This window comes from Hemitrygon akajei, unplaced genomic scaffold (genome assembly GCF_048418815.1).
Source record: "Hemitrygon akajei unplaced genomic scaffold, sHemAka1.3 Scf000048, whole genome shotgun sequence".
NCBI classification, from domain to species: Eukaryota; Metazoa; Chordata; class Chondrichthyes; order Myliobatiformes; family Dasyatidae; genus Hemitrygon; species Hemitrygon akajei.
Genome location: NW_027331934.1, coordinates 986,137 through 1,002,108, shown reverse-complemented (window position 1 = coordinate 1,002,108; position 15,972 = coordinate 986,137). Strand labels below are relative to the sequence as shown.

The 15,972-nt window shown below is 45.0% G+C and overlaps 2 protein-coding genes across 2 annotated transcripts in view; one reads left to right on the top strand and one right to left on the bottom strand.

The window, feature by feature from the left end:
* The window catches only part of LOC140720925 (NACHT, LRR and PYD domains-containing protein 3-like), a 54,885-nt gene extending 39,843 nt beyond the window's left edge, over positions 1-15,042 (top strand). The window contains exons 8-14 of the mRNA XM_073035774.1: positions 5,645-5,816; positions 5,924-5,989; positions 9,701-11,438; positions 12,562-12,648; positions 12,802-12,972; positions 13,128-13,295; positions 13,448-15,042. Coding sequence (XP_072891875.1) covers positions 5,645-5,816; positions 5,924-5,989; positions 9,701-11,438; positions 12,562-12,648; positions 12,802-12,972; positions 13,128-13,295; positions 13,448-13,556 — 2,511 coding nt within the window. The 3' untranslated portion in view covers positions 13,557-15,042. The remainder of the gene's footprint in view (positions 1-5,644; positions 5,817-5,923; positions 5,990-9,700; positions 11,439-12,561; positions 12,649-12,801; positions 12,973-13,127; positions 13,296-13,447) is intronic.
* LOC140720923 (uncharacterized) overlaps positions 1-15,972 on the bottom strand; it is a 443,642-nt gene that overhangs the window by 125,237 nt on the left and 302,433 nt on the right. The window lies entirely within an intron of this gene.

Genomic DNA, 15,972 nt, shown 5'->3' with positions numbered 1-15,972 from the left:
ACTTTGAAACATAATCCTCTCGATGCCTTTGACATTCCACAGGTTACAATTAGATTCCCCCTCATCCTTCCACACTCCAGCCAGTACAGACGCATCCAGGAATTATTCTCGTCAAAATCTGGTTTAAGATCACTGATTCTGTTAGTTTTGATTCCACTCTGGACTTTCCACAAAGCCATGACATATTTTCTCTGATCAGGGTCTAAAACCATTCACAATATGCGGTCTAGCCAGTCCTTGTTCTTATATTCTAATCCTCTCGAAATGAATGCTAACATTGTTTTTGCCTTTCCTAACACCGACTCAACCTGCATGGAATCCTGCACTAGTTCTCCTGACACTCTTTACAACTTTTGTTTCTAAATTTTCTCCCAGATTCAAAAATAGTCTACATCATCTCCGCGTCCTCTCAATGCCTTTGGATATTCCACAGGTTACAATTAGGTTCCCCCTCATCCATACACCTGCCATAGAACCATAGAACATTACAGCTCAGAAGCAGGCCTTTTAGCCCTTCTTGGCTGTTCCGAACCATTTTTCTGCCTAGTCCCATTGACCTGCACCTGGGCCATATCCCTCCCCACCCCTCTCATTCATATACTTGTCCAAGTTTTTCTTAAATGTCAAAAGTGAGCCCGCATTCACCACTTCATCTGGCAGATCATTCCACACTCGCACCACTCTCTGCGTGAAGAAGCCCCCCCCCCAATGTTCCCTTTAAACTGTTCCCCCTTCACCCTTAACCCATGACCTCTGTTTTTTTCCTCCTCTGGCCTCAGTGGAAAAAGCCTGCTTGCATTCACCTTATCTATACCCATCATAATTTAATACACCTCTATCAAATCACCCCTCATTCTCTTACGCTGCAGGGAATAAAGTCCTAACCTATTCAACCTTTCTCTGTAACTCAGTTTCTCAAGTCCCAGCAACATCCTTGTAAACCTTCTGTGCACTCTTTCAACCTTATTAATATCCTTCCTGTAATTAGGTGACCAAAACTGCGCACAATACTCCAAATTCGGTCTCACCAATGTCTTATACAAACTCACCATTACATTCTAACTCTTATACTCAAAACTTTGATTTAGAAAGGCCAATGTACCAAAAACTCTCTTTACAACCCTATCTACTTGTGACGCCACTTTTAGGGAATTATGTATCTGTACTCCCAGATCCCTCTTGTTCTATTGTACTCCTCAGTGTCCTACCATTTACCTTGTATGTTCTACCTTGGTTTGAGCTTCCGAAGTGCAATACCTCACACTTGTCTGCATTAAACTCCATCTGCCATTTTTCTGCCCATTCCTCCAACTGGTCGAAATCCCTCTGCAAGCTTTGAAAACCTTCCTCACTGTCCACTACACCTCCAATCATTGTGTCATCAACAAATTTGCTGATCCAATTTGCCACATTATCATCCAGATCATTGATATAGATGATCCAATGGACCCAGCGCTGATCCCTGTGGCACACCACTAGTCACAGGCCTCCACTCAGAGTAGCAATCCTCCACTACCACTCTCTGGCTTCTTCCATTGAGCCAATGTCTAATCCAATTTACTACCTCTCCATGTATACCTAGCAACTGAATCTTCCTAACTAACCTCCCATGCGGAACCTTGTCAAAGGCCTTACTGAAGTCCATGTAGACAACATCCACTGCCTTCACTTCATCCAGTTTCCCGGTAACTTCCTCGAAAAACCCTAATAGGTTGGTCAAACATGATCTCCATGCAAAAAGCCATGCTGACTTTTTCTAGTAAGTCCCTGTCTATCCAAATACTTGTAGATCCTATCTCTTAGTATTCCTTCCAAGAATTTACCTACTACCGATGTCAAACTTACCAGCCTATAACTTCCAGGTTTACTTTTTGAGCCTTTTTTAAACAACGGAACTACATGAGCTATCCTCCAATCCTCCGAAACCTGACCCTTGGATATCGACATTTTAAATATTTCTGCCAGGGCCCCTGCAATTTCAACACCGGTCTCCTTCAAGTTCCGAGGGAATACCCTGTCAGATCCTGGGGATTTGTCTACTCTGATTTGCCTCAAGACAGCAAGCATCTCCTCCTCTTTAATCTGTATAAGTTCCATAACCTCCCTACTTGTTTGCCTTGTTTCAGTAGACTCCATTCCAGTTTCCTTCGTAAATACAGATGCAAAAAACCCATTTAATATCTCTCCCATTTCTTTTGGTTCCATACATAGCCGACCACTCTGATCTTCAAGAGGACCAATTTTATCCCTTACTATCATTTTGCTCTTAACATACCTGTAGAAGCTCTTAGGATTATCCTTCACCCTGACTGCTAAAACAACGTCATGTCTTCTTTTAGCCCTCCTGATTTCTTTCTTAAGTATTTTCCTACTCTTTTTATACTCCGCGAGCATCTTATTTCCTCCCTGTTGCCTATACTTGTTATACATCTCTCGCTTCTTCTTTATCAGAGTTCCAATATCCCTCGAGAACCAAGGTTCCTTATTCTTATTCATTTTGCCTTTAACCCTGACAGGAACATACAAACACTGCACTCTCAAAATATCTCATTTGAAGGCCTCCCACTTACCAATTACATCCTTGCCAGAGAACAACCTATCCCAATCTACGCTTTTTAGATCCTTTCTCATTTCTTCAAATTTGGCCTTTTTTTCCAGTTTGGAACTTCAACCCGAGAACCAGATCTATCTTTATCCAAGATCAAATTGAAACTAATGTCATTATAATCCCTGGAACCAAAGTGTTCCCCTACACACACTTCCATTACCTGCCCTAACTCATTTCCTAATAGGAGATCTAATATTGCATCTCCCCAGTTTGTACATCTATATATAGATTTAGAAAACTTTCCTGAACACATTTCACAAACTCTAATCCATCTAGACCTGATGGTAGTCCCGATCAATGTGTGGAAAATTAAAATCCCCTACAATCACAACTTTCTGTCTCCTGCAGTTGTCTGTTATCTCTCTGCAGATTTGCTCCTCTGATTCTCGCTGACTATTGGGTGGTCTATAATACAACCCTATTAATGTGGTCATAATGTGGTTAATATGTTTCTCATATTAATGAGAAACTTTCCTGTTTCTCAGCTCCACCCATATGGTCTCAGTAGACAAGCCCTCTAATCTTTTCTGCCGAAGCACTGCTGTAATATTTTCCCTGACTAGCAAAGCCACCCCTCCACCCTTCATCCCTCTGCCTTTATCACGTCTGAAACATCGGAACCCTGGAACATTGAGCTGCCAGTCCTGCCCCTCTTGTAGCCAAGTTTCAGTAATGGCTATGATGTCATAATTCCATGTGTCAATCCAAGCCCTCAACTCTTCTGCCTTTCCCATCCTTCCACGCTCCAGCCGGTACAGGCGCATCTGGCACTCATTCTCAGCAAAATCGTTTCTGCCAAAGTGTATGGCCATGTACCTCCCTATACTACATTCCAATTGCCACTGATTTGTCCATTTTGTCATCAGTCTATGTCCTCTAGCGAAATCCCTGCTTTCTCAACACCTCCTGTCCTTCCCCATATCTTCGTAACGCGTGCAATCTTAGTCAGAAAGCCTTCAAATCATTAACATAAAGGAAAAAGAAACTGTCCCAAAACCAGACACTGCAGAACACTTTTGGTCACTAACATCCAACATGAAAAAGCCCTAATTGTTCCCAGCTCTGTCAGGCAAGATTCCCTTCCATGGATTTTGGTCTTTTTTAATATGTGCGTCCAAATTCCCCAAAATCTAATCCTCCATTCTCGACTGATGACATCTTCCCAAACGCTGATCAAACTAACTGGCCTCCCATTTTAAATGGTCGATCCTCCGAAACCATTCCAAAATCTAGTGATTCTTGAGTGATCATTACTAATGTCTCCACAATCTCTTCAGCCTCCTCTTTCAGAAGCAATCGGGTGCGCTTGATCTGGACTTCTCTATCTTCAGTACTTCAGTTTCCTGAGCGCCTTCTCCTTAATAATTGCAAATACACTCATATCTGCCACCTGACATTCTCAAATAGTAAACACAAAGTACACTGCAGATGCTGTGGTCAAATCAACACATACAAACAAGCAGGATGAACTCAGCAGGTCGGGCAGCATCAGTTGAAATGAGCAGTCAATGATTCTTTAGTCCTGACGAAAGGTCTCTGCCCGAAACCTTTACTGCTCATCTCAACTGATGCTGCCCGACCTGCTGAGTTCATCCAGCTTGTTTGTACGTGTTGACATTCTCAAATATCTGGCACGTTCTAATGTTTTTACAGTGAAGACTGACGCAAAATACCGACTAATACCTTCCGTCATTTCCTTGTCCCCTGACATTACCTCTCCACTGTCATATTCCAGCGGCCCAAAATCCACTTTCCTCTCTTTCACTCTTCAAATATCAGACGGACCTTTTGGTAAGCTTTATTACATTATTCGCTAGCCTACCTTCATATTTCATATTTTAAGTACTTAGGCTTTTTTAATTGCCTTGGTTTGTAAAAGCATCCCAGTCCTCCAGCGTTCTACTATATTTTGTAATATTCTGTACCCTCTCCCTTGCTTTTGTGCTCCTCATCAGCCACAGTTGATCGCCCTCCCTTTAGAATAATTCTGCATCTTCGTGATCATTTGTCCTGCACCTTTTAAATTGCTCCGAGAAACATCAGCCATTCCTGCTCTGCCATTGTCACTGTTAGTGTCATTTTTGAATTTATTGTTCCCCAGCTCCTCTCTCATGCCTCTGTAATTCCTCTATCCAACTGCCATACTGATACATCTAACTTTACATTCTCCCTCTCAAACTGCACTGTGAGTTCTGCTATTTGATGATCACTGCCTCTTAAGGGTTTATTTACCTTAAGCTCCCTAATCAAATCTGGCACAATACGCAACACCGAATCCAGATCCGCCTTTCCTATAGTGGGGTCAACCATAGGCTTCTCTCAAAAGCCATCGCATAGGCATTCTATAAAGTCCCTCACTTGGGAATTCAGCACCGACATGATTTCCCAAATCTACCTGCATATTGACTATGTGACTATTTTCACATTCACCTTTTTGCATGCCTCTTCCCTCTCCTGTTGTAATTTGTAGGTCACATCCTGGCTACTGTTAACAGGCCTGTATCATCAGGGTCATTTTACTTATGCAGTTTCTTAACATCTACATCGTCCAATCCGATATCACCTCTTTCTCAGGACTTTTCATTTTTAATGACAGCATCTTTGACCCAACACTTTCACCTACCTGCGTATCCTTTCGATTCAATATTTATCCTTGGATGTAAGCACCCAACTACAAACTTCGTTCAGCCACGATTCAGTGATGCCCGCCATCCATTTTTTGCTCTCCCACTCTCCCCTTCTTCCATTCTTGTTGTCGCATCTTTTTGGTGTAATGTTGCACATTGATGGACAAGGAAATTAGTCACATTGCATCTACTGCAGGGTGTCAGTAAATCCTTATTCTTGCACACTATTGATTTAGAATTTCCTTCAGTTACTGTTTCTCTGTTAATGACTGAACCCAGGGAGGATGAGGCAGCAGCCCAGTGATTGCATCTGTTCTGAAGCTACTGGGACCATGAACAGATATTTTCCTCCACATTCTCCATGTCTGTCTGTCTGCTCCACAATAAATTCATTGTTTTCCTTTTATAGAAAGTCACCGAACTGACAGAGAAGGGAAATCGGGCAGAGAGTTCCAAACTCTTCCTCAGTTTGGTGATGGGCAAAGGCTCCCGGGCCCGGAGGGCGATGTGGGAATCCTTTGTGACATGGAGAACTGAGTTACCGAAGTTGGACAGAATACTGAGGGAAATACAGGAACTCGGTACGTTAAAAACACGCACTGAACACAAAGACACATCGAAATAATCGTTTTAGTTAGTTTAATTATTTTAGCTCTGTTTCCATGGATTTTTTAATATATTTAAACAGGTCCCGATCCACAGGAATACATGAACGTCACCCAAGGGTTATCTGAGCTACCCACGCAGCTGATAGGTGAGTGATGAAATGCACAGTTCAAACCACATCTCAGGTGTTAAACAGTGACTTGGCAAAACCTGGGAATCAAAATTCAGCAATAATCATTCGTTGATCTTTGGATTAAGCTTACAATTTAGAGAATCTCTCTTTGCAGCCTGAATATTCTATATTGTATTTTTATGTTAATCCAGCTGTTGGTTCTGTTGAAGCCTTCACTGCAGGTCCTCATGCTCTGGGAATCCCCACACACCCTAGGCAGTCTCCTTAAAGCACACGATATTGGGGGTATGGGATTGATGTGGATAGAGAAGTGGTTGGCAGACAGGAAGCAAAGGGTGGGTATAAACGGGACCTTTTCAGAATGGCAGGCTGTGACTTGTGGGGTACTGCAAGGCTCAATGCTGGGACCCCAGTTGTTTACAATATATATTAATGATTTAGACGAGGGAATTAAATGCAGCATCTCCAAGTTTGCGGATGACACGAACCTGGGCGGCGGTGTTAGCTGTGTGGAGGTTGCTAAGAGGATGCAGGGTGACTTGGATAGGTTAGATAAGCGGGCAAATTCATGGCAGATGCAATTTAATGTGGATAAATGTGAGGTTATCCACTTTGGTTGCAAGAACAGGAAAATAGATTATTATCTGAATGGTAGCCGATTAGGAAAAGGGGAGGTGCAATGAGACCTGGGTGTCATTGTACAACAGTCATTGAAGGTGGGCATGCAGGTACAGCAGGCGGTGAAAAAGGTAAATGGTATGTTGGCATTCACAGCAAAAGGATTTGAGTACAGGAGCAGGGAGGTTCTACTGCAGTTGTACAAGGCCTTGGTGAGACTGCACCTAGAGTATTGTGTGCAGTTTTGGTTCCCTAATCTGAGGAAAGATATTCTTGCCATAGAGGGAGTACAAAGAAGGTTCACCAGATTGATTCCTGGGATGGCAGGACTTTCATATGAAGAAAGACTGGATCGACTAGGCTTATACTCACATGAATTTAGAAGATTGAGGGGAGATCTTATTGAAACGTATAAAATTCTAAAGGGATTGGACAGGCTAGATGCAGGAAGATTGTTTCCGATGTTGGGGGAGTCCAGAACGAGGGGTCACAGTTTAAGGATAAAGGGGAAGCCTTTTAGGACCGAGATGAGGAAAAACTTCTTCACACAGAGAGTGGTGAATCTGTGGAATTCTCTGCCACAGGAAACAGTTGAGGCCGGTTCATTGGCTATATTAAGAGGAAGTTAGATATGGCCCTTGTGGCTAAAGGGATCCGGGGGTGGGGGGGGGGGGTTATGGAGAGAAAGCAGGTACAGGGTTCTGAGTTGGATGATCAGCCACGATCATACTGAGTGGTGGTGCAGGCTCGAAGGGCCGAATGGCCTACTCATGCACCTATTTTCTATGTTTCTATGTACAACATCAGTTTTCAGTGGTCCGATATCGACCCTCTCCCTTTTTTTAACTCTTTATATATCTGGGAAAGAAAAAAAAACTACTTTGGTATCCTTTCTTATATTATTGACCATATCCTTGCATTTCCTGCCTATTCATGTATAACTAGGAACATCTGTAACATAATTGCCTCCGACAGGACCCAGGCAGTAACTTGCAGGCACCCACAGCTCTGTCAAAAAAAACTAGCCACAATTGCTGTAAATTTACCCCATCTGACCTTAACCAAATGCCCTCTGGTATTAGACACCAGCCTTATGTAAAAAAGAAACAAATAAAAGATGAGGGTGTCGACAAAAACTTTTATCTCGCAAACTTGTACACGTCTGTCAGATCTCCATTCCGCCACCAGAGTAAACAAACCAAGTTTAACAAACCTCTACTTGTAGCACATGTCACCAAATCCAGGCAACATCCTGATGAACCTGTTCTGTACCCTCTCCAATCCTTGCAAGAGCTGGACAATCAGAAGTGAATACAATACTCCAGATGCTCCCTAAAACCATAAGATCCAGGAGCAGAATTAATCCATTCGGCGCAGTGAATTTGCTCTGCAATTCCTCTCTACCCCATTATCCCAGTAAACATTGACAGTCTTCCGAATCAGGAACATATCGACCTGTATTTTAAATATACCCAATGACTTGTCTTCCTCAGCTGTCTATGACAATAATTTCACAGAGTCACCACCCGCCAGTGAAAGAAATGTCTCCCAGTGTGGGACCCTGGCAGCCAGGACAATTCGCACAGTTCCCAAGTATGTTCATTTTCTGTATGAGCCTCCCATGTGGGATCTTGTCAAACACGCAACTAAAATCCAAGTAGACAATATCCATGTGTAACTTCATCCATCACCTTTGTCCCCTCCTGGAAGAACTCAATCAGGTTAGCAAGATGCTACTTCCCCCGCCCAAAGCCTTGCTGCTGAAACCTAACCCCCCACAAACATTCTCTCTGTCATACTCCCATGGGGCAGAAGATATAAAAGGCTGAAGGTATGTACCACCAGCCTCAAGGACAGCTTTAATTCTGCATTTATAAGACTATTGAATGTTCATCTACTATGCTATTATCTCCCAATAGCGTCTGAATCAAATAGCCTCTGTTAACCAAGTCCAGCTCCTGGCCTTCGTGTGTGGCTTAGCTACTAAGCCCGGTGGAAGAGTTTCATCCGAGAGCAGACAGGGCAAAGGCAGGTTACTGGGACTTACAACTATCTGCTTAGGGCAGATGGGTTTTGTCAGACACGATTGGCAGCTCCTCCAGGGGAAGAAAAACTCTGATCTCAATCCTCCGCTGCCTTGCCACTCTAACACTTCATGGGAGTAAACCCACAGGGAAAAACCTGGAGCTGGAACTCCTAAGGCAGTCTTATGTTGTGTTCAATGCAAACTGGCTGCTCCTGCGATGCTTCTGGTTCCAAGCTATATCTGTCTTTGCCGTTCCTTTGTGTTCATCAGATATATGGAGAGAGGAGCGTGCTACATGGGCAACTGCTTGCTCTCCATATAGCAGTGTCCTGTCTTGTGTTTTTAGTCAGCTGGGACGTAACATCCATGGTCGACCCTGACAGGCAGAGGTCTCATAATACAGCGCCCCACACCCCACTGCCAGACTGATCAGGAGCGGTTGCCGAGACATCACCACCCTCTCCCAGAAACACGGCGAACGTCACTGTCATGCTTGTGGTCTCTTCCATTCACAGAGACTCCATCTGTCCACCGCTCCTCCAACTTTGAAACCAAAAGCAAACAATTTTTTAATTGTCTTTCCAATGAGCTGTCGATCCGAAACCTCAAAGTCATTCTCTCCACAGATTCTGCCCGACCTCAGTATTTGACACATATTCTGCTCCTGTTTTAATGCAAGAGCAGTGGACACCTGTGACTCCCCAGTGTGCAGCTTTGCCAAAATGCACAGTGTCCTGCTTTCCGTATTTCCACAGCAGATTAACATTAACATCGTCTGTTAATGATGCAAACAATGCTTTAACCATAGTGAAATGTTGTTGTAACAGAAGTGCAGTCAGAAATGGAGTAGGATATCAGAGGAATGCTCGCCTTCACAAGCAATTCATACCAAAGTATGAGGATTGGACATTTTCTGAGACATTAATCGCTGTCAGTTCTGGTGTCTGTGAACAGAGTTTTACTTTCTGTCTTAATATGATTGGAAGCATTAAATCCGTTCAAACACTGAATGTTGAATTTGTAAAATTCTTTGTCAGTTGAGCCATTTAACATTTTGACAATGTTCTCTGTTCCCATGGAAGATATTCAACAGAAACATAAGGAGACTCTGCAGGCACAAACTGAAACACTGAGAGTGAACACGATCCGGATGACGGAGAAGGTGAAGGTTTTCCAGCTGGTTGATCGATACGCTGAGCTCACGGTCATTTCTACTGTTCGAGATCGGAGACTGGTGGAACATGAGCTGCTGGCAAGAGGCAAAGAGCACGACGAGTGGAGACAGAAACACCTTCGCGGAGAGTTAGAAAAAATCCAGACTGATCAGTTATTCCAGAGCAGCTTTTCCCGAAGTAAGTCCAAATCTGGGAATTCAGCAGCAGTGGCCGGAGTCGCAGGGATCGGGAAAACAACAATGGTTCAAAAGATTGTTTATGACTGGGCCACGGGGAGAATATACCAACAATTCCAGTTTGTCTTCAGTTTCAAATTCCGGGATTTAAACTCCATTAACTGCAGAATAAACCTGATGGAACTGGTTCTGGATCAGTATCCTTACTTTAGGAATTTACTGAGAGAGGTCTGGAAGAACCCAGAGGGATTACTGTTTATATTTGATGGTTTGGATGAATTCAAGCACAAAATTGATTTTGCTGACAGTCAGAGAGATACAGAACCCAAGCACCAGTGCCCAGATCCCGAGTGGTGGTGTGAAGTGTCTGACATTGTGTACAGTTTAATCCAGGGCAAGCTGCTCCCAGGGTGTTCAGTGCTGGTGACCACCCGCCCCACTGCTTTATATTTATTGGAAAAGGCAGAGATCAGTATCTGGGCCGAAATCCTGGGATTTGTTGATGAGGAACGGAAGGAATATTTCATCAGACATTTTGAAGATCAGACGGTGGCGGAAGCTGTTTTCAAACATGTGAAGGAGAATGAGATCCTGTACACCATGAGCTACAACCCCTCCTACTGCTGGATCCTCGCTCTGGCACTGGGCCCCTTCTTCACACAAAGAGTCAGGGACCTGCAGCGAATTCCCAAGACCATCACCCAACTGTACTCCTACTATATTTACAACATCCTGAAAAACCATGGCCGTGAAATTGAGAGACCCCGTGACGTGTTACTCAATGTTGGTCTGATGGCCTTCAGAGGAGTATCCCAGAGGAAGATTGTGTTTACAGATGTAGATTTGATCAAGTACAATCTGCAGCCTTCCCAGTTCCTGTCCGGGTTCCTGATGGAGCTTTTGGAGAGAGAGGATGCTGCCTGGAGCGTGGTTTACACATTCTCACACCTCACCATCCAAGAGTTTGTAGCTGCAGTCGCACAATTCCTGACTATACACCCCGGAGGTATCCTGAAATTCCTCACTGAAGCCCACAACACGACAGATGGGCGATTTGAGGTATTTCTCCGTTTTGTTGCTGGTCTCTCCTCCCCAATGACAGCTCGGGGCCTGGAGGAGTTTCTGGGTCCATTTCCTCATCAGACAACCTGCCAGGTGATTGACTGGGTGAAGGAGGAGGTTAAACGCCAGAGTGGAAACACATGGAGTGAAGAAGGTAAAAGCAGCCTCCTGAACACATTGCACTACCTGTTTGAGTCTCAGAATCGTGGACTGGCTCAGGCCGCACTGGGATCTGTGGAAACAATTTCATTTAATGGGATGATACTGACACCAATTGACTGCGCAGTCCTGTCTCATGCCATTGGACTCTGTGATACAATAAAACACCTCGACCTGCAGAACTGCCATGTTCAGTGTGAAGGAATCCAGCGGCTGGGACCCGGGCTGCACAAGTGCCAGGAGTTGAGGTAACTTGATTTATCTCTCACTCTGAACTGTGAACCTGTTCCACAGTGTTGCTTCAATGTAAAGGGATTTGGGTCAAACTGTAGTAACGAATTGTGTCAAATTTGTAGTAAATCAGATTGTGAAGTATTGTGACAAATGCCCAGGGGATCAGCCAGTAATTCCCCAAGGACGGGAGGGTTCTGTGGTTCCTTGTGAAGGGATGTTGGGGAATTCATCAGATCAGTGAACAACGACCATTGGTTTAATGGTAGTAAATCACAGGAATGGCCGTGTTTCCTGCTGCCTGTGACACGCCCATTGACAATGTTCCTTCTCACTGTTACTGACACCCAGACTGGCACTGACTGCAGCAGGTGAGTCAGAGATTCACACCCCCTTCCCCTTACCGTCAGCAGACTGTCCCAGTGAGAAGGAAAGAAATACCATTGTGAGATTGTCCTCCCCTGCCCTTCCCTGTGTGTGACTATCACCATCAGTCCACCTGTGTGACTGTGCTCACTACCAGATACCCAGACCCCATGGGCACATCTCCTCTCCCGATTGTGGGCCTCAGTTCAGATCCACCCCTCCCTTGCAATGTATTTCTGGATCATCTCATCTTGTTGGATTATCTTTTGCCATCGGTATACTGCTGTGGAACTTCTCATCCCCATCCCCGTCCTCCTGTGGAACCTCTCATCCCCATTACCCTTCCTCATGAGGGATCTCTCTTCCCCATTCCCTTCCTCCTGCAGATTCTGTCTTCCTATCCCTTTTCCTCAGGTGGGGTCTCTTCCAACATCTCCCATCGACACATTCCCACTCACAAATCTTCCTCACTGTGGGACTTTCTCCCATCCTTCATCCCTGACCCTCCCAACCCTCTCACATCAGGAACACTTTTCTAACCATCGGGGAATGGAATAGAATATGTGGAGTTTACAGTGTCACAACGACAGACTAAATTACTGACATTCGGTGAATACCCTGGAGCTGGTCAGTGAGGGACATTGACAGTGATGGGAACTTCGATCAGTGATTTACTGAAAGGTTTAATGTTTCCTGAAATATCCGAGTGAGAGAAATTCCCTCAGACCCACGGTTTGAATCATTATGTTCATCAATTTGTCTATTTGTGTTTAGACTTGGGGAGAATAAACTGGGAGATTCAGGAGTGAAACTGGTGTCTGCAGCTCTCAGGAACCCAGAGTGTAAAGTACAGAAACTTCAGTAAGTACCAGACTGTGGGAGATTGTGTTTACGGTCACTGGGTGCCTGACACTGAACATTAATGTGATCAGTAATTGTGTTACTGATGAACACGGGGGATTTGTACCATCTCCTGTCTCTCTGTCCTTCACTCTCACTCTCTCTCATCTCCAGGCTGGACAATGTCGGTCTCACAGATTCTGGTGCCGAGGATCTCGTCTCCGCTCTCAGTACAAACCCATCACTGATGGATCTGGACCTGAGTGCTAATAAACTGGGAGATTCAGGAGTGAAACTGGTGTCTGCGGCTCTGAGGAACCCGGCGTGTAAAATACAGAAACTGTGGTAGGTACAAGACTGTGGGAGATTGTGTTTACAGTCACTGGGTGTCTGACACTGAACATTAATGTGATCAGTAATTGTGTTACTGATAAACACTGGGGATTTCTACTGTCTCCTGTCTCTCTGTGTCCTTCACCCTCACTCTCTGTCATATTCAGGCTGAACCATGTCGGTCTCACAGATTCTGGTGTCGAGGATCTTGTCTCCGCTCTCAGTACAAACCCATCACTGATGGTGCTGGACCTTGTATCAAACTCGCTGACAGACCGATCTGTCCCCGCTCTCCGCCGCCTCATACTGACCCTCCCGAGTCTGGAGCGGATTGGGTGAGTGTTTGTGTTCAATGTGATAAAATATCAGCGGATCCGCGGGTTTTCTGGTGATATTTGTCTGTGAGAGTTGTTGAAACATTAACCCCGGTCCCCTGTTACTCACATGTGGTCTGTTTATTTCATCTTTATTCTCCCATCTGTTTCAGGCTGAGGAACAATGTTTTCAGTGAGGCTGGGAATCGTTTCAGTGAGACCGGGTGGAAGGAACTGGAGTCTCTGCAGGAACCCAGCCCCGGAATGATAGTGACCATGTGAATATCTGAATATGTAAACATCCCCGCTAGCGGGATGGGGACATTTTGGCCGTTTTCCCGTACGCCCCTTTAACTGCAACCCTTACCTTTAATAGACGTGCGCCAGGTATAATTCCCAACTATTCTGACCGAACTGGCTCCAGTCTTGCGCTCTGTGACATCAGAAGCGGTCCCTCAGTGACGTATTTCCGCTTCTTGTCCTGCGGCACAGCTTCTGCCCGATGTTCCCGTTCGAGACCCCTCCCACGTGAGTCCTCCACGTAGGACCCTGGGTCATTACACAGACAGGAAGATCCTGGGACCCCGTGACCCGGACAAGGTTGTCCGGGGAGAAAATCTTTTTGCTCCCTTTGCTGAGGACAGTGCATTCGGCAGTCTGGCCGATATAATAATGTTAAATTGACAAATACCTCAAATGGGACAGTAGATCTGCAGCGATCCCGGACGTGGTCCTGAACTGTGATTTTAAAGATTATCGGTTCCCCGATGGAGACCGACTGTGAGATTATTCAATCTGTCACTGCTTTTCGCTGGTCAGTTAATTGTGTGTGACTATGAGTGAATCGGAAGCAGTTTATTTGTTCCCGTACGTCAGCAGCTCACACATTAGGACCATAGAAGATTACAGCAAAGAAACAGGCCTTTTGGCCCTTCTTGGCTGTGCTGAACCATTTTTCTGCCTCGTCCCAATGACCTGCACCTGGGCCATATCCCTCCATACACCTCTCATCCATGTACCTGTCCAAGTTTTTCTTAAATGTCAAAAGTGAGCCCGCATTCACCACTTCATCTGGCAGATCATTCCGCACTCCCACCACTCTCTGCGTGAAGAAACCTCCCTAATGTTCTCTTTAAACTTTCCCTCTTCACCCATAACCCATGACCTGTTTGCTTTTTCTCTCCCCTAGCTTCAGTGGAAAAAGCCTGCTTTCATTCACTCTATCTATACCCATCATAATTTTATACATCTCTATCAAATCACCCCTCATTCTCCTACGCTCCAGGGAATAAAATCCTAACCTATTCAACCTTTCTCTATAACTCAGTTTCTCAAGTCCCGGCAACATCCTTGTAAACCTTTTGTTCACTCTTTCAACCTTATTAATATCCTTCCTGTAAATAGGTGACCAAAACTGCGCACAATACTCTAAATTCAGTCTCACCAATGTCTCATACAACCTCAGCATAACATTCCAACTCTTATACTCAATACTTTGATTTATAAAGGCCAATTTACCAAAAGCTCTCTTTACGACCCTATCTACCTGTGATGCCACTTTTAGGGAATTATGTATCTGTACTCCCAGATCCATCTGTTCTACTGCACTCCTCAGTGTCCTACCATTTACATTGAAATACCTCACACTTGTCCGCATTAAACTCCATCTGCCATTTTTCAGCCCATTCCTCCAACTGGTCCAAATCCCTCATCTAACATTGTTAAATTTACACTTGTCGTGATGAAATCAATAAACCGCTGTTACTTCCTGACTTGGTGTTGAACTTGTCTCATTTGAAGAAAAATAGTGACCTGGGGTTACTGTTGCCCCCGGTGAACTGCAATAATGGGTCTGAGCTCCTCACACTGGTACTGCAGCGTCTCAGCTCCAGGCTGAGGGATGTCAGTCTGATGGTGTCTGATCCCCAAGACCCCTTCACTAACCATTCCCATTCAGGCTGACACACGACTCCCTCACACCCCAAATACCCACACAATCCCGACCCCCACCGTCCTGCAGGATCTCCTTGTTCTCACAGAAAAAAAAGACAAAAGAGATTGGAAGCTCATATACTGATAGTGTTAGTCACAGGCTTAATATCATTCAATAGCGTCCCATCATACAATCCCAGGGACAAACACAGGGTGAAGCTCCCCACACACCATCCCAACACACATTCTGGGACTACGACCCACACTGAAGTTCCCTCTGCTCCGTCCCGTCACACACTCCCGGGGTCAGACACAGCATGGAGCTCCCTCCACAACGTCCCTTCACACACTCCCGGGATGAGACACAATCTCCCTCCACTCCTCCCATCACACACTCCCGGTGTCACACACAGATTGGATCTCCCTCCACACTGTCACATCACACACTCCTGGGGTCCGACACATAGTGAAGCTCCCTCCAAACCATCCCATCACACACTCCCGTGGTCAGACACAGAGTGAACCTCCCTCCACACAGTCCGATTACACATTCCCGGGGTCAGATACGGAGTGAAGCTTCCTCGAAACCATCCGATCACACACTCCCGGGGTCAGACACAGCATGGAAATGTATTGAATGAGCTGGGAGAAATCGAGGAAGAACTGTTGTGTTAAGTTCGTGAGATAGATTGGAGGTGGTTCTAAATGTCTCTTGGACATGTGAGTGAGCGGCTGTTTTAGTGTGGAAGCTTCGTTTGGAGTTTTT